The 18,082-nt window shown below is 44.6% G+C and overlaps 1 protein-coding gene across 3 annotated transcripts in view; it reads left to right on the top strand.

Moving 5' to 3' along the window:
* SPTBN1 (spectrin beta, non-erythrocytic 1) overlaps nt 1-18,082 on the top strand; it is a 186,761-nt gene that overhangs the window by 165,492 nt on the left and 3,187 nt on the right. For all 3 annotated transcript variants that reach the window (XM_046660546.1, XM_046660547.1, XM_046660548.1), the window contains 10 exons: nt 399-603; nt 997-1,371; nt 5,348-5,592; nt 6,791-6,929; nt 7,711-7,795; nt 9,648-9,844; nt 10,716-10,828; nt 11,538-11,601; nt 15,952-16,190; nt 17,399-17,572. In XM_046660546.1, the coding sequence (XP_046516502.1) occupies nt 399-603; nt 997-1,371; nt 5,348-5,592; nt 6,791-6,929; nt 7,711-7,795; nt 9,648-9,844; nt 10,716-10,828; nt 11,538-11,601; nt 15,952-16,190; nt 17,399-17,572 (1,836 nt within the window). The remainder of the gene's footprint in view (nt 1-398; nt 604-996; nt 1,372-5,347; nt 5,593-6,790; nt 6,930-7,710; nt 7,796-9,647; nt 9,845-10,715; nt 10,829-11,537; nt 11,602-15,951; nt 16,191-17,398; nt 17,573-18,082) is intronic.

The following is an 18,082-nucleotide window of genomic DNA, read 5'->3' as shown; positions in this document are numbered from 1 at the left end:
GAGAAGGTAAAGGTAATGGGATATCTTTGTCCCTTCAGCAGCTTGGTACCTGAGAGTGGAAGGCGGCTTCTGGATTTTGCATTAACTTTTAAGATCAGAGGAAATCCTGACTTACAGAGCCAGCAGTACAGATAGCTAGGGTTTCTCTCCCCTCCTTCCATCATTGCAGTCAGGATGGCCTTCGGCCTTAATTAGTGTGTTTTTACATATTGTCTCTTTGTTGCTTGAAGTTGAGGTCAAATTTCAGAGTTTTCTTTTTTAGGCTAAATTGGTTAACTAGAAGTTTCCTTTGAGAAATTTTATATAAGATGCTCTCTTGGCATTTCCACCTCATTTGTTTTCTCCATGAAGAACGTTTGACATTTCAGGTCCTTTTCCCCACACCTCCCCTTTTTCAGTGAGCGCATTAGCATGCGACAATCCAAAGTGGATAAGCTGTATGCTGGCCTGAAAGACCTTGCCGAAGAGAGGAGAGGCAAACTGGACGAGAGGCACAGGCTGTTCCAGCTCAACCGTGAGGTGGATGACCTGGAGCAGTGGATCGCCGAGAGGGAGGTGGTCGCAGGATCACATGAATTGGGGCAGGACTACGAGCATGTCACGGCAAGTTACTCTGGGCAGAGCGTGAGTGGTTGTGCAATGAGCAGTGGGTATGGAAGGCCATTTGCATTCCTTGTCTGTGAGCACATAAAACACCCTGGACTTGAATCAAAGGTCATGGGGTTTAGTTTCAACTCAGCATTTTTATCACCAGGCTACGTTGACTTAGATTAATCTGTTTAACCTTGCTGTGCTCCCTTCTGTACTAGTGAAATGAGATGGAGCCAGTGCCTTACTCTGCTACAGTGAACAAGAAGGAAGCTTGATTGATGAGAGAGGTCTTAGAGCTCAGATCTGTTGTTGAGTCATGCATATTACTCGTTTGTTTTCAAAGAACCTTCACATGATCAAGAAACAGTAGTCTCACTGATTTCTTTCCACTCATCCCTGTGTCAGATGTTACAAGAACGATTCCGGGAATTTGCCCGAGACACAGGGAACATTGGGCAGGAGCGTGTGGATACGGTCAATCACATGGCAGATGAACTCATCAACTCTGGGCACTCAGATGCCGCCACCATCGCCGAGTGGAAGGACGGGCTCAACGAAGCCTGGGCTGACCTCCTGGAGCTCATTGACACAAGAACACAGATTCTGGCTGCCTCCTATGAACTGCATAAGTTTTACCATGATGCGAAGGAGATCTTTGGGCGCATCCAGGACAAACACAAGAAACTCCCCGAGGAGCTTGGGAGAGATCAGAACACAGTGGAGACCTTACAGAGAATGCACACTACTTTTGAGCATGACATCCAGGCTCTGGGCACGCAGGTGGGTGGGGGTGCCGCACGCAGGTGGTGGGGAGGTTTTCTTTCATACAGTGTCTTTGTGTGTCTCTGAGGATCTCTCTTCATTCCTTACCTCCTCAAAGGAATTGCCTCTAAGAATTGCCCAAATTACACGCACACACACACACAGTGTTAGAATGTTCCATTTGGGAGATCTTAGACCGTAAAGTTCTACATTTGCCACATTTGCAGACATTGTTAGATGGACGTCCCTGTGATTAAAATAAACCAGATGCTCACACAAACATTTGCGAGTTACAGTCCTCTCAACAAGAATTCGTATTACGTTAGCATACCATCCAGAATAATTTCCAAAATAACACCTGTTTATTTTGCATCAACCAGGGTCTGAATTATATTTCCAGAAAGACGGAAAACAAGATTCTGTTTTAATGTCCCTGGTCTTTTTCCCCCTAGTATAGAATGGCTAACACTTAGGCTTTCTTTAAAAGATGTTTAGGAAACTGTTAATAATGTAACAGTAAGAATCTGCAGTATAATTACTCTCTAGTTCACTCTCTGTGCAGTTTCTTGTTTAGTCTTATGTCTTTTATTTATTTATTTTTAAATTTATTTATTTTTTTAATTGCAGTAACATTGGATTATAAAGTTTTATAGCTTTCAGATGTACATCATAATATATTTCGAATTCTGTGTAGGTTACATCATGGTCACCACCCAAAAACTAATTATAGTCCATCCCCTCACATGTGAGCCTAATCACCCCTTTTGCCCTCCCCCCTTCTCCTATGGTAACCACCAATCCAATCTTCAATGCTATGTGATTCTTTGTTGTTGTTTTTATCTTCTACTTGTGAGTGAGATCATATGGTATTTGACTTTCTCTCTCTGTCTTATTTCACTCAGCATGATACCCTCAAGGTCCATCCATGTTGTCACAAATGGCCAGATTTCATCATTTCTTATGGCTGAGAGTATTCCATCGTGTATAAATACCACATCTTCTTTATCCATTCATCCCTTGATGGGCACCTAGATTGCTTCCAAGTCTTGGCTATTGTGTATAAATGCTGCAATGAAGGTCTTATGTCTTTTAGATGAAAAATAAATTGCATCTTTTTTTTTTCCTACCCTAAATTTCACGGTCCCGGAGAAGAGTCAGTTTTATTAAAGATAACCAGCCCTGAGTTTATTAGGAGTTTTGTTCTTGTCTGTTAGGAGCACTTTGATAATCTAGTGCAGGGGAACTTCTGTAGAAGCCCACGTAGTAAATATTTTTGGCTTTGTAGGGCATAATGATCCCTGTTGCAGCTTCTCAGCTCTGCCTTGGTAGCATAAAGCAACCACAGACAGTAGAAAAATAAAGAGGCATAGCTGTGTGCCGGTAAATCTTTGTTTATAAAAGCAGACAGCTCACATTTGACTGTGGGCTGACCTCCGCTAGAGTGCATCAGCCTCACCATTCTTTGGTGTGCTTTGGGATTTTTTCTGTGAAGAGACCACCCTTACCGCCTTTGTCTTCTCACTTCCCCTTAATTTGCCCCTTCTAGAACCAGAGGGACCTTGTTGACAGTTGGAGCTTTATTCAGATTAAGTGGCTTCAACTTTTCCACTGAGGAGGTAGAAGGTGTCTAGGGAATATTTAAGAGAGATACATGGAGTGGCTAAGGGTCTGCATCAAGCAGAATTTAAAGGTGCTCACCATGAACCTTTCCAGTCTTTCCTTCAGAACTGGTGTCCTCCTGTGCTCTGAAAACTTGCCATCCAAAAGTTTGTTGGCTTCATGTTCAGTGGCTTTCATTGCACCTAAGGTCCAGGAGTATAATATGAATGTGTAAGGATCCATCAAGATGCGGTCTGATGGTGGTTAGCACAAGGCTGCAGGAGAAGGGCAGACCCTGGTTGAAGTGGAGCCTGTGGCAAGTTTAATTTATCCCTCTAAGCTTCAGTTCCATAACGCTTTGAGGACTGAGATGTTGTTTGCAAAACGTATGCCACAGCAAGAGCTCCATGAGTGTTCTCTGTTGTTATAACAAAAAAGCTTAGGGGAACTTTTGGAATGCTTAGAGACAGAACACACCTGCCTGACAGCAGGTCTTTCCTCTGATCCTGTAAAATCGTTTACTTTTGGAACTTAAAGAGATTCCAGAGATGATGGAATTGCTCCCTCATTTTTTAATGAAATCCCTTCACCTTGTGAGGCTCAGAGAGATGAGGGAGCCCATGGAGGATCTAGTCACATCCAGGACAGAGATGTACTCCCTCAAAGCCTGCCCATCTCCACCTCATGGTCCCGACTGGGCTTGTGCCTTTTACAGCTGTAAGAGTCTGTGTGCCCCTTCTGCAGTCATTGGCCCAGTCCAGGTTATTAGAGCAGAAGGGGAGGCTCTCGGTACAGGCTCCCAAAAGCCAGTGGCGTTTCCTCCCTGGCCTTTTAACTCTTGTATCAGCCTGTCTTGCCACCATTCGTGATCGGGGTCAGTAGTTTACCTCCCCCCAAGCCCTATGTTGTTCATCCTCATCCCCTCTCACCCCACCTAAACCTCCCTACATGGTGTTTGCCCGCGTACTCCCCTCGCAGACATCTGAAAGCTCTCATCATCCAGGATGACTGTCTGCAGACAGTGATCACACAACCCATCAGTAAATGAAGACTGAGTGTACGTTTCCCCATGTGTGTATGTTTGTAATTAGACGTTGTATACATGTATGGTACTACTAATATGTATTTTCTATACATAAAACATAGAAGGAAATTTAAAAGTATAAAATACCCACAGTTATTAGTTTCTGTTACAAGGGCATATTTTCCCCCTACCTCCCACCCCCAAAAAAAGTGAAGCCTATTCTTGTTTTTTCCCCCTTTTTACACAGAAAGTAGACTGTCTGTGCTTTGCTTTTTCCGTTTAGCTGTTATCTTGGGGTACTGTTCATATGAGAATACAGAGCCCTCCCTCATTCTTTTCCATGACTGCATAGGGGCCTCTCGTATGGGTGTGCCATCATTAATTTAACCAGTCCCTCACTGATGGGTATGTACTTTATTTTCAGTCTTCTGCTTTTATAGACAATGCTGCAATAAATAACCTTATGTGTGTTTAATTTCCTAAATGTGCAAGAATGTATATAGGATAAATTCCCCAAAGTGAGGTCATAAAATCAGAAGGTACATGCATTTGTAATTTTGATGGGCGCTGCCCATGCGTTCTGTAGGAGCTGTAACCTATTGTCCTCCCAACAGTGAATCAGCTCACTGGCAGATAAATCGTCTAACTTGAATTTTTGCCAACTATCTACTAGATGAAAAATTACAGTATCTCCTTTTAACATCTTTCCATAAGACCTATTTGCATTTCCTTATGATGCAGTTTTTGAAATTTGAAATTTGGCTGGTTAAAATTTTACCTTGTTAAATATCAGTCAGTTTTTTCAACTACGTTAGATGCTGCATTTTTATGTTTTTCAAGTTGAATTCTCCCATTGTGAGAGCTCTTTACACATGATACGTGTATTGTTTTCAGCAACATCACATAGCAATGGAAAAGGCATTTTCAAAATGTGTTCTTCATGACGGTTTCTTGTTCATGATAAAAACATCATGTTTACCCTAAAGGAGCAGATTAGGTGTTTATTGTTTTAATAAACTATGTCTGGATATGTACCATGTGATTTCTGTTCTGTCTGTATATCCCAGGCCACCTCCAGGGGCCCTTTCCTTACCAAAGTCTCCCACCTGCATTCCTGCAGCATTTCATTTGTTTTATTGTTCATGTAGAACTTAATGATGTAGTGTAATACGTTTATAGTAAACTTGGGGTTTTGTGAGTTAGATCTCCCTGATGGAATTGTGAGCTTCTTGGGGGACAAGGGATCCATTTGGACTTGGTTCTTCAGTTAGTGCATAAGCAGACAGCGTGTGATGTGCGTGAAGGGAGTGGTGGGGTGATGGAGAGAAGGCCCAGCCCTCTCACCTGGCTCGTCTCCCCGTGGCTCTGCAGGTGAGGCAACTGCAGGAGGATGCGGCCCGCCTCCAGGCAGCCTATGCGGGTGACAAGGCTGATGACATCCAGAAGCGAGAGAATGAGGTTCTGGAAGCCTGGAAGGCCCTGCTGGATGCTTGTGAGGGCCGCAGGGTGCGGCTGGTGGACACAGGGGACAAGTTCCGCTTCTTCAGCATGGTGCGTGACCTCATGCTATGGATGGAGGATGTCATCCGGCAAATCGAAGCCCAGGAGAAGCCAAGGTAACACTCCTGGCCTCCTGGGCAGGAGGAGATCTGGCTAGTTGACCCCGGTTAATGTGTAGAAGGGATCTTCCAGAGAGAACTGGGGGCCTTACCTGAGAGTTTCAAGACCAGAGCAGGGGTGGGGAGGAGTTTTTGGGGAGCCACCACTGCTCCAGTCTGCTGCGCGTGGTTACCAAGGAATGAGGGACCCAGTGTTGTCACGCCCTCCGTGTTTCTCACCCTACCCTGCCCCCGTGTTCCACGCTCACCCCGGCCCTCCTGCCTTTGTCTGTGACCTCATACCTTGGACATAACCAGCTCTACCTCACCATTGGAATAAGATGGCTTTTCTGTGTTCTTTTTCTCTATTAGATTAAAAACCTCTTTATCCGTTTTCATACACGTTGCTTAAGGGTGTCTCTTAACCCTCAACATCCACTGTAATGGCATCTTGAGATTATTATTTGCTATTCGTTCTATATCTTCTCTTTGGCTATGTTTCATGCAGAGCAGCTAAGAGAAGCTAATAGATGACCAAGCAGCACATATACAACCCCCAGTTCACTCTGCCAGCCCCAGCCCCTGCTGTAACTGAGAAATGAACTATGCTCCAAAAGAAGAAATATTTTTATAACTACATATATATGTAAAGCAACTGTATTTCCTAAATCAAGACTTTTTAGTTCGTAGGTTTGATCCGTGAGAAGCTCTCTCAGCTCTACCAATTATTGATTTCTAAGCTAGTTCCTATGCTGTGTCTCTTCATGTCTAAAGAAGGGGGTGGTGTCAGCTGCTCTCTGGAACACGCATCTCCTGAACCTTGGACAGCTAACTCATTGGTGTATGATCGGGGATGCCTGTTATTGCCTCTATACCTTCTCGAAAATAGTCTGAATTGCATTTCAAAGTATAAGTTTGAACAGAAATCGAATGGTTTTTCTGGCACCTGCCAAGCAACCATTTTAAATTATTCAGGCGTGCACCACAAAAATGAGGGTAGCCTTATTCTTACTGTTAGGTTGCATAGCTGATCCTGAATTAGACTGTCATTGTGCCTCAGCTCCAGTGACCCAGCCTGAGCTCAGACTGTGAATCAGAACTGAAAGGCAAATTGTGCCGGTGAATAGTGCCTTCAAATTAATTACGTGTTTTGAAACCTACACATTTGTTTGAAAAGCTTGATCTCCTAAAGGAGGTATTATTTGTCTAATTTTAGGGATGTGTCATCTGTTGAATTATTAATGAACAATCATCAAGGTATCAAAGCTGAAATTGATGCCCGTAATGACAGCTTCACAACCTGCATTGAACTTGGGAAATCCCTGCTGGCAAGAAAGCACTACGCATCCGAGGAGGTAGGATGCTGCTTTGCTTAGGGGCCCTTGGATGCACACAGCTGGTGTTCACATGTAAATTGATTTTATTTAGTGAAGTATGTCTATATGTGTGTGTATGCACATACATACAGAAAGAAATAGCTATTTGCATTCATACACACATACACAGATACATATATTTTGGAACGCCTTCTTTCCTTTGTGTGTAGAGTAAGACAACTTATGCAAGACTCTTGGCACAGAGCCGGTTGATCCCTGGCACAGAAGACAATTGTTGATGCCCCAGGTGCAGGTTTCATCCTCCCACCTTCCTAGGTGCCACCCCTTCTCTGTCACATGTGCCCTAGATCAGTTTGCTCTTTAGTGGATGGTTGCTAGTTCCAGTTAGGGCCGTGGTAGTAAAGAGGTAAGTGGTTAGTCAGTGTGTGGCCCCTTCAGGGGATTCAGTGTTCTCTCAGAGAGCTTTGCCCCTCTTGCTGGCCCTCTCTTCCTTAGCGGGCTCGCTGAAGGGAGCCCCCGAGTCCAGAGGGGGCTCAGTGCGTTGTTGGCCTCCTCACGACAAAGCTGCTTTCAGTGGAGCCCAGCCTTCCTCTCAGCCCCTTCTGGAAGGAAGGTTGCCGTGCTTTTCTCTCTTATCCCAGTACACAGATAGACTGAGCAGTCCTTAGATATTTCCTGGTTTAGAGGTGGTCTCCACAGAAAATGTATTTTTCTTACATGAAGTGGCTTATCAAGGGGAAGGCTAGGAGGATGTGGTACATTCTATTAAGATGTCCTCGTGGTCCTTCTTTTCTCACAGATCAAGGAAAAGTTACTGCAGTTGACAGAAAAGAGAAAAGAAATGATTGACAAGTGGGAAGACCGATGGGAATGGTTAAGACTGAGTAAGGACGTACTTAATCTTTTTACTCTCTTTGGGGGTCCATTGAAAGTACGCAAGTTTATTTTCCTGCTTTAATCGATTTGATGTGATGTTATCACTTAATGATTTTAGGAGTTCTAAATGCTTCTTTTTTAATGCCCTATTTCACACTTTCATGCTAAATATTTTTAAGTAGTTTCCTGTGGCATATTCTTTATTCTTCTTCCCATGACTGATCTCAGTGTCGGAAGTGGGATTTGGATGCTCTTAAGGAGCAGCATGGGATGAGAGAATTTCGTGTCCCTCTGGGAGAGTGTGGGTAAAAGCCTTCTCCTCCACTTGTCTTTAAGAAGAATTATTACTGCAGAGTCAAGAAGCTGGAAAGGTGGCCTGATTAGGTCTTATATTTGGTGCTCTTAGTAGAAGATTGATAACAAAGTAAAAGGTAACAAATATCGAGGTTTTGCAGTGAAACGGGCATTCCTCTAAGTGTTTTATCTATTTTTCTGTATTTACTCTCCACGATGACCCTCTGAGGTAGATTCTATTTTTAATCTTATAAAGGAACATGTGAGCTAACACAGAGTTTATAATTTGCAGTATTGGGGATAGTGCTTAATAATCGGTATGAATGCTGAAAGTGGTAGGCCAACTCAAGTGTTATTTGCCATCTTTGCCATTCTGTGTTTGGGGCTCTGGGCTCTGTCCTTGTGTTGTAACCATATACTCAGACACCAAGGGTGCTTACTAGAAACGATCTTAAAGGTGTGTTTTTACCTAGTGAAAGCACGTTACTCTTTTGGGCCCACAGCCCTTTTTGAAAAGAAATCCCACTCTTGACAATTCTTTGGATGAAGATTTGGTCTATAAATTTTAAGAATTCCTGGGCAGGCACAGCTCAGCAAAACCCCTAGTACCCCCACTGTGAACTAGGCACCAGGTGAATGCTGGGTGTACAGAATGAGGTGACAGTCCCTGGTGCAATGGTGGCATCATCTCATGGCAATGTTGGGGGCCACCAGGGTGATGAAAAGAGACAACTGGCAGTTCCTGGGGTTACTGATGCTGCCTGCAGTCCATTTCTTATCTGAATGACCCCCAGCACTGCTGCTTGAGATGCAGTGAAAATTCGTGTTAGCCACAGTGCGAAGCCGCTTCTGACTGGCCTTCTCATAACCAGTGGAAGCCATGCTGCTTCCTCACATGTGGAGGCACAGGACGAATAAAGCAAAAGCCTTGGCCCCTATTGTCGCCATTTTCTGCAGTGTTCCCCACATCCTTCCCTCCCTCTCAACTCCACAAAATAAAACATAGGACCAGCACCCCATAAAGAGTGGTTTAAGAATGCCTGCTCCATCAACGTGATCTGGTTGTTACGTGGCTTGTGAATTCCTGCAGGGCTCTGAGGCTTACTTCATGGAAGTGGGCTGAGTGAGCAGAGCACACCCTCTCAGCCTGCGTTGTCCAGTCTGGAAGTCACTGTCTACATGTGGCTCCTGAGAACTTGAAATGTGGCCAGTCCAAATTGAGATGTGCTTTAAGGATAAAATACACATCAGATTTCAAAGATGGAAGAAAAAAGAATGAAACATCTCAATAATTTTTTATACTGATTACATGTTGCATTGATAACAGTTTGATATATCATGTTGTCTACAATGTGCTTTTGAAATTACTTTTACCTGTTTATTTTTAATGTGGCTGCTGGAAAAGTTAAAGTTGCATTTGTAGCTCACATTACGTTTATGTTGGACAGCACTGATCGACACTAGACTATAAACTAGTTGTGCAGGCAGCTGCCACCAGAGGGCAGTGCCATCCCTTACTGCCACATCCCACTGCTCACAAGCCCTCACTCTTGGTACCCTGTGCAGTTTTGGAGGTCCATCAGTTCTCAAGGGACGCCAGTGTGGCCGAGGCTTGGCTGCTCGGACAGGAGCCATACCTATCCAGCAGAGAAATAGGCCAGAGTGTGGACGAGGTGGAGAAGCTCATCAAGCGCCATGAGGCTTTTGAAAAGTCTGCAGCAACCTGGGACGAGAGGTTCTCTGCCCTGGAAAGGCTGACGACGGTAAGTGGCCGCTGGACGCCGGACACTCGGCCTCTTCGTTCTTATAGACAGCCTCTTCTTTCTGCCTGCCTCCTAGACCAGGGAATTCACATTACTACTCTGTTTTCTTCCTGAAATGGGTGGCTCTCTTGGCACAGCACCTGGGTGACTGTCCAGGGCTCCCAGCCCCTCAGTCACATCCTGGGCATCTTGATTTTGGATCACTTATCATAGTGTCCTGCCTGGGAGTCAGTTGATTGGGCTTTGCTTTTCTCTTCGGATCTGCTTTTCCTCCCATATCTAATAGAAGCTTTGTTTCTAGGGAGCATAGCCTTTTAATTCTGTTTAGAATTTCAGGATTAGAGTTCCCGTCAAGTCATAGCTTGATCCTAGACCATTGAAAATTCTCCCGTTGCCTGATCACCTCTTCTGCCCACATTTGGCTGATCACAAATTCTTACCACAGCACAGGAAGCTTCCTTGAGAATTCCTGCAGCCCTGTCTCAGTGGAGTTTGTCTGAGCTCTGATGGGAGGTCCAGCACAGAGCCGCATGCTCAGGTTCTTTCTTCCTGAGCCGAGTTGATAGCGGCATAGTTCACTTAGAAATTAAACCCGGTGTCCTAGGGGCCACACAAACGACTGATAGGGATCTACCAGCCCATGGAATAGACCTGTTTCATCACTCACACCTCTGTTTCTTGTAGTTTCGGGGTTGTAGCTGCAGTTCCTGTCACCTTAGTGCCATTTTGCTTAGGGTGTTAGAGCTTCTAGTTGTCCAGTATGATCCAGTGTGGAAAACTCGGACAAGAAGACTTCCTGGGTTCGTCTAGAGCCCTTTCCTTAAAAGAGAGAGTTTGGGGCTCTGCTGAACATCACTGTGTTCTCCCTCAGTTGGAGTTACTGGAAGTGCGCAGACAGCAAGAGGAAGAGGAGAGGAAGAGGCGGCCGCCTTCTCCTGAGCCAAGCACGAGGGCTTCCGAGGAGGCCGAGTCCCAGCAGCAGTGGTGAGTGGCAGGCAGCGGCGCTGCTGGAACCTGAGCTGCAGGGATGAGTGAGGTCTGGGGGCGTCTGTCTAAGCTTGTGCTTCACTAGGCCTAGCCACATGCCCTTCCGCTTAATTCTTCTGTAGAATATTTAGAATCTGTATGGTCATCCCTGGGTAACATCTGAGAACACTGACTTGTCCACGGTCACATTGCTGTGCAGGCGGCAGAAGTGGAATGTAGACAGCACCCTCTCTACTGCACAAGCACGCGTGTGTGTGTACACTCACACGCACTCAGAATTTCCATGCTATTAAATGGATGGAGGGAACCACCTAGATTTCAGGCCAGTGATTTTGTGGTGATGCTTTTTGAAAGTTCTTTGTGGCATCACATGAAGGACAGAAGTTATTCTCTATTTCTGAAAGGCTAGTTATTTTGCTGTGCTAAGAGCTCCCTGACAGCCACTCATGCTGCCTGCATGCGGGGAGGGGCGTGCCTGTAGTCTTATTCTCTAGCTAGCGTCTGAAACACCTGGAAAGGTTTTTTTTTAATATAAAAGTTGTATTATGTAGAAGAAGGTTGTGTATGTTTTTCTGAGAGAAAACCTGTAATAAAATTGATGTTCTCACCCATCCTCTCTTACCATTTTTCTCTTTCTCCTCTTTTCTTCTTCCTTCCTCTCCCTCCCTCCCTCCCCTCCTGTCTTCTTTCCCCCTTTGCCTAACAGGGATACTTCCAAAGGAGAGCAAGTTTCCCAGAATGGTTTGCCGGCTGAACAGGGATCTCCACGGGTTAGTTATCGCTCTCAAACCTACCAAAACTACAAAAACTTTAATAGCAGACGGACAGCCAGTGACCAGCCGTGGTCTGGACTGTGAAGTTCACTACCATTTGTCAAGAACCATTCTTTCCAAATCCTGTTGATTTGACCTTTTGGCTTCCACTTCACCCACGGTGTTAAAATTTTACTTAATTCATAGACTTCCTTGGTTTCATATTTGTTTGCATTTAATTCATGTTTATTTGAGTCTTTTAACTGATGGATGCTCAGTTGCCGTAAAGCAACATGCTTATTTTTTGTTTATTTATTGTGAGCTTTTTACTTTATTAAGATTTTACAGCGAAAACCTTACATGAGTAATTGAAATTAAATGAGATTACAGCAAAATGAAGAAGAGAACTAGAATCCGACAGGTACGACACATCCAGTTATACTAACAGGGTACAGTACTGCGCTGTACATAGCCCCTTTATTAACCTGCACTAGTTTACTCGTAACTAGGAAGACTGGGGTATGAGGAGGGAGACTTGAAATGTTAAGGTTACAAGCTAAAGTCAGCTGAGTAACATTCCATTCAGGCTGCATTCATTCATCAACAATGACAAAGAAAGGGAAGGTGAATCTACTTGGGAAGGTGTTTTAATGTTTAGGCGTAGAATCTCAAACGTTTTGAGATCTGCAGATCATTTATTACTCTTTGCAAACCAGCTCCTCCTTTATTTTTTTCTGCCAAGTCCTGAATTGAGGATTCTAGGCTTCTTTGCAGCAGATAATGCAGCCAGCCTCGGGAATAAAATGCCCACTGACTGCTGCTGCCACCTTTGTCGTGGTCACGGTCAGCACCGCTGGGACAAGGGACGTGGCAGGTGACAGCTGTTGCCAGCATCTGTCAGAGGCCTGCCTACCAGACTTCCAGGCCTCTCCATTCAGTTGATGACTTCAGGGTGTCAAACTATTTAAATTTTTCAAACAAATGGAACAAAAGCCATTCTGGTTCACCCTGGTTACTTGAAGGATGTGCTTGGTGGACCACCCTGGGAGCAGTTGCGTGCCTCCTGGCTTCCGAAGAAATTTTAGAGTCTCTGTAGACAGAAACTCTGTTGTATGTCTCCGCCGTGTGTACGGATCTTCTGATTCGTTTTTCATTTCTTGGGACTCTCTGTGGAGTTCTCTAGTAAGGAGTCTTTTAGGTTGGGATTTATCAGACCACCAGCAGGGGTTGAAAATGTTTTCACAGAAATTCTATTCCTTAGGAATAGAAGTTAATGAAAGAGGTGATTTCCTGGTACTCGTAAAGACAAAACCAAATCCATATTACATCAAAGCCTTGTGGGACGTTCACTTGCTCATTTGCCATATTTAGATGTTAGTGGAATTAGAAACCTGTATTGATATGTGTTCTCCATGAGTTAAGTCTAATTTGTCTTTTCATTTCATGATGCATGTCTTTTTTTTCTTTTGTCAGGATAACATCATGTAGCATCTTGTTTGTTTTTCCTTATTTCTATGTACATATCTATCTACTTGTGACTGTAGATGGGTATATAGATAGATGCCAAGCTTCTTATGTTCTCGGGGTAATGTGCACCATTATTGGGTCTCTGCCTTAAATACACCAAAATCCGTTTTAGAAAAAAACCAGTGCTTCATCTTTGATCTTTAGGGAGCCCTGACGTGTGTTTCTGGCTCCAAATTATATGTGTCACTGATCTATATGTATATATGTGATGTTTCCATATATATGTTTAAATTTTATATCATCAGGACTAATGCCCAATTTTATGCTTTTTGTATTCAGAAGACCAAAAAAAAAAAGGAACCACATAAACACACAGGGAAGGAGCGCTGTGATGTTTTTGGCATTTGTTCTCATGCCTGTTTTTATCTAGATTTTTAAATTGTAGCTTGCCAGAGCAAATTTTTAATTACGATTGGATTGTGTTGGAAGAAGAAAAGCCTTTTCACTCTTTTGAGTTACAATGCAGAGACTCAAGTTAATGAACTTGGAAATAGCATTGCTTCGTGCACTTAGAAAACCAATCAGGTGTTTCTTGTGCTACTAGTTGTCACGTTGCATTTATGTTCACCTCCTGATTTAAACATCTCAGGTGTACCCGGCCACTAAAGCACTCTGGACTAATCGCTCAAGAGAAGCACCGTGGGGTGGGGCCGGGGTGGATCCTCGTGTACCCACCGTCTGGTCGTAGCACTATGATTTGCTTTGATGTCTGTCTCTAGTGGTGTGTTGTCTGTTGGCATGCTTAAGCACATGTCCATTAAAATTCATTTTGTTCCTTTTATTTTCCTTGTTTTCTTGGTTAGTAATTCATTTGCATAAACATTAATTATCTCTGCATACTGGTTTGGGGTTTTCTCTTTCCTTCTAACTCTAAAGAAAAAAATTTTTGCTGCAGAATTTCCCCCAGAAGAGGTTCCCCTGGTCTTCACCTATGTTTGAAGTCCGACCAAGTGCTATAAATTTTAGCCTTTTTCCAGTAAACGTTCGTCTATCCAGGTCATTGCTGTCACTAGCAGTTTGCGAGCACCACCTGCAGCACTAATTTTTTTTTAATCTGGTTTCTAGACACACTAACCTCATGTCTCCCTAGACTCACACCTGGCACAGGCCTTCCAGACCAAACTCCTGCTTCCTCCCCATCAGAAGTTTCTTGAAATCAGAAGAACAGATTTGTCAACTTTAAAATCTACTCACTGTCTTTTGACTCAGGATTTTGTTTTTTGGTGGTGATTTTTCTCTCCTGCATCTCTCCATTAAAAGTGAAAGGAAGGAGAGAAATATTTGAATAGCCTATTGCTCGTAAGCACGTGTCCACAGGCTGTCACTTGCAAGGCCAGGATAATCACCCATGCCTTTTTGCCCTAAGAATCTACTTTCCACATTGTTATGTGGGTGAAGGGTTGCAGTCAAAAACACCCTTAAATTGCATAGCCTCTAGTCTCACCCTAAACTCTGATGCTAATGGTGGTAGTTTGCACAGATGGAATATAAACTTGTAACTCCCACTCAGCCACTTAGATAAGACCTAAAGGAGAGACCCAGTTCTGAGAGTTGACATATCTGAGTGTTCAAGCAGTGGTGGCCAGTCTAGTGTTTATCCTGTTAAGGTTGTTGCTGCTAATTCAGTGTCATTTTGGTTCTGGGCAGCAGTGATGGGGGACATATCTAATGAGCGTGCCATTGACACCTCCATGTTTGTCCGCGTACGAAGGGTGCAGGTTGTCTGTAATCCACTAAAGCGTCAGCCTCACCCACCCAGCTTTAGTAACTCGCTAATCCCACGCCCTGGGTATATCAGCCAGGGGCTGCTACAGTTCATGGTACACAGTTGATGGTACACAGGCTGAAAGTGATAATGAATCAAGACCCTACTGCATTTCCCAAGCCGAAAAGCCATGAGCGTTACAATATAAATGAGCTTGGGAAGAAACAGCTCCCGAAGACGTCTCCAGCCTGAAGGGTCAGAGCCGCTGGAAGCCTGGCTGTCTCTGGGCTTTCTCGTCTCAGTGCAGCAAGGCACCGTGATCAACCAACACGTGATGGGGAAGGCCCTGGTTCTGTCTTTGTTTGGGGGTAAATAGCTGTGTGGTGTTGAGTGACTGTGATTGGCTTTTCCAGCTCCTTTAACACAAACTACAACCCACTCACGATACAACTTCGGCAGATGTGGTTAAAACAATGTTTGTTGACTTGCCTCATTTCCTTCCAGCTCTTAAGTTCCAAAGTCTAACTGGGATGGTAGATGCGAAATGCATGATTGTCATCCTAATTTCTGCATGTGTTTATGACGATGTGTTGAGGGGAGGGGGAGGAAAGCAAGAGAGCATTTTCAGAAACGAAACGTCTTTCCTTGTCTTACTTTGGGGGAATGCTGTGTAGCTCTGATAGAGTTGTCTATCGATCTGTTTGTGAATGCCCTTTCGCTTAAACTTCCAGCCCTTCTGGTGGCGTCCTTGGTTGTAAGGTGGCTGCTGTATAACGTCCACTCTCTCATATTTAATATGTGTGATTGTTACCGTTGTCCTTTTGTTTTAAAGTAACCACAAGAGGAAATGATCTGAGTTATATTAGAGAAAATGGATTGATCAGAGGAGCAGAGTGCAGTAAAACTCATACTGGCATTTCGCTTTTCTCATATCCCCATAAACGGGCGGGTATTAATCCATTCCCACCTTCTAATGTCCTTGGTGTCCAGCTGGCTTTGTGGGATGTGCAATGGTTTTACTGTACTGCCTCGATCTGTGCCAGGCATTTATACACAGCCACGTGTGCGAGTCAGAGCGTATGTGATCACTGCCATGGCTCTCGGGGTTAGCTGAATGGCCTCTCCGCTGTCCCTAGATGGCAGAAACGGCAGACACAAGTGAAATGGTCAACGGTGCTGCCGAACAGAGGACAAGCTCGAAAGAGTCCAGCCCCATCCCCTCCCCCACCTCCGACCGCAAAGCCAAGACTGCCCTCCCGCCCCAGAGTGCCGCCACCTTGCCAGCCAGAGCCCAGGAGACGCCTTCGGCCCAGATGGAAGGCTTCCTGAATCGGAAGCACGAGTGGGAGGCCCACAACAAGAAAGCCTCAAGCAGGTAATGACAGCAAAGTCCGGGGCATTAAGATGCGAAGTCAGCCCGTTAAAGGTTGAGGCGGGTCGGTCTTGAGTTGAAAGGGGAGTGTGTGTTCATCTCCTTGGTTTATTCTGTAGCTTCCTGGGCATCACGTGATTCTTAGGACTGACAGTGGAAAGTTGGAGTAGAGCGCGTCTTACTCACTGAGAGAAGAGTCAAGTGTGGATGGAAATAGCAAAAAGAGGCCTTAGTAGTTCATCCTGAGAAGGAGTGCTGCTAGTTTGAGGTTGCGGAGTCTTCCCTAAAGCGAGATGATTTCATTGTAGGATTCCTCCTCGTGGGATTTTTTAAGACATTCATCATTCCCCCTGCCTTATCTCCATATCAGTCTTCAGCATCTCCCAGTAGTCCTGCTTCCATTATCTCTATTTTACAGCTGAGGAGACTGAGGCTCTGGAAGCTTATGGAAGTTTACTCTCTGTAGAAACCCTAGTAAATGGCATAGCTGGGATAAAACTCTTATCTGACTCCACAGCCTGTGTGCTTAACCAGCAGACCAAACTGCCTGGGGCCACCATGTGGTTATGCAGGTTGTACACCAGACCAGGGAATCCCGTCTAAGAGCTGCCATCCGTGTTGAGGACAGCATGGATTTGTTAATACAGGCAGGCAGCAGTAAAGTGTCTTGTTCTTATAAAATCAGTATATTATGATAGTTTGCTGTATGATGGGGGAAAGCCACCTTTTTCTAATTGATCCAAAGATTCCTAAGTGCTAATGGCCCTGGATCTGCCTCCTGTCAGGTTGCCAAGCCACATCAAGAATGGAGCTGAGGTGGAAATGCTGCTTAAGGCCAGGCATGTTTCACTGAAGGAGCCTGGCCTGTATCCCCTTACCACAAGAGGGTACTACAGCAAAGAGTACCAAACACCGACAAAATCTTTCCCGTCAGAGCCAAGAGTGCCTGTATGTAATAGAAGAGGGAACCATGTTTTTCTGCAAATATCGAGAGAGAAGTAGCCCTCAGAAGCCTGCCACCACAGCAGCATGTGGCTGTCCCGAGAGTCCACGGAGGAATTTTGTGCCACTGTCTATTTTTAGTAGGATTTAGGAAGGACTCTTAACAAGGGGTCAAACCATGTCTGAGGACCATTTTCATATTAATCAGATTCTTAACTCTTTAAGGGAGTGTGGTGTAGAACTTTGACGTTCCTTTCTTAACTGCTCAGGTCCTGGCACAATGTTTATTGTGTCATAAATAACCAAGAAATGGGTTTCTACAAAGATGCAAAGACCGCTGCTTCCGGAATTCCCTACCACAGCGAGGTCCCTGTGAGTTTGAAAGAAGCCGTCTGTGAAGTGGCCCTTGATTACAAGAAGAAGAAGCACGTGTTCAAGCTCAGGTGAGAGTTGTCTGCTTCGTGGTTGCCGGCTGGTGGGGGCGTGTTCATTTTCACTCTGGGCCTTGATTTTCTTAGATAGACACTGTGGTTGGTTGGTTCCTTTCTCTGCCATTTAAAAAACCAGTAAGTGACAAACCAGTTTGGCACACATCTCGGTTAGGGTCTTTGGGGATGTGGCCAGTCACCGGCGTCCCTGTGGTTAACAGCATAGCTGAACATTGAGGAAAAGGGGCTTTTGTTTTTATAAGCTAGAACTTCCTGTTCCCTCAGACAAGGTGAGCAAGTTATATTTCATAATTTAAGAGAAGCTTAGAAAAATAGTTTCCCCGTTTTTGCAGCTTATCCAGACCCAGGAGATGCTATTCTTTGCTCATGAATTATCTGGAGATGGGTTAAATGAGTCATCCTGGAGCCAGATGGAGACAAACAGGAAGTGTGTGTGCTCCCCTGACTCGCCCAGCAGCTGTTCCCAATGCCTCTGGAACCATCTAATTCCAAATGTCTCTACCC

Source organism: Equus quagga, chromosome 5, assembly GCF_021613505.1.
Source record: "Equus quagga isolate Etosha38 chromosome 5, UCLA_HA_Equagga_1.0, whole genome shotgun sequence".
Taxonomy (NCBI): Eukaryota; Metazoa; Chordata; class Mammalia; order Perissodactyla; family Equidae; genus Equus; species Equus quagga.
Note: the sequence above shows the minus strand (reverse complement) of the source record. Positions and strands in the feature narration are given on the sequence as shown.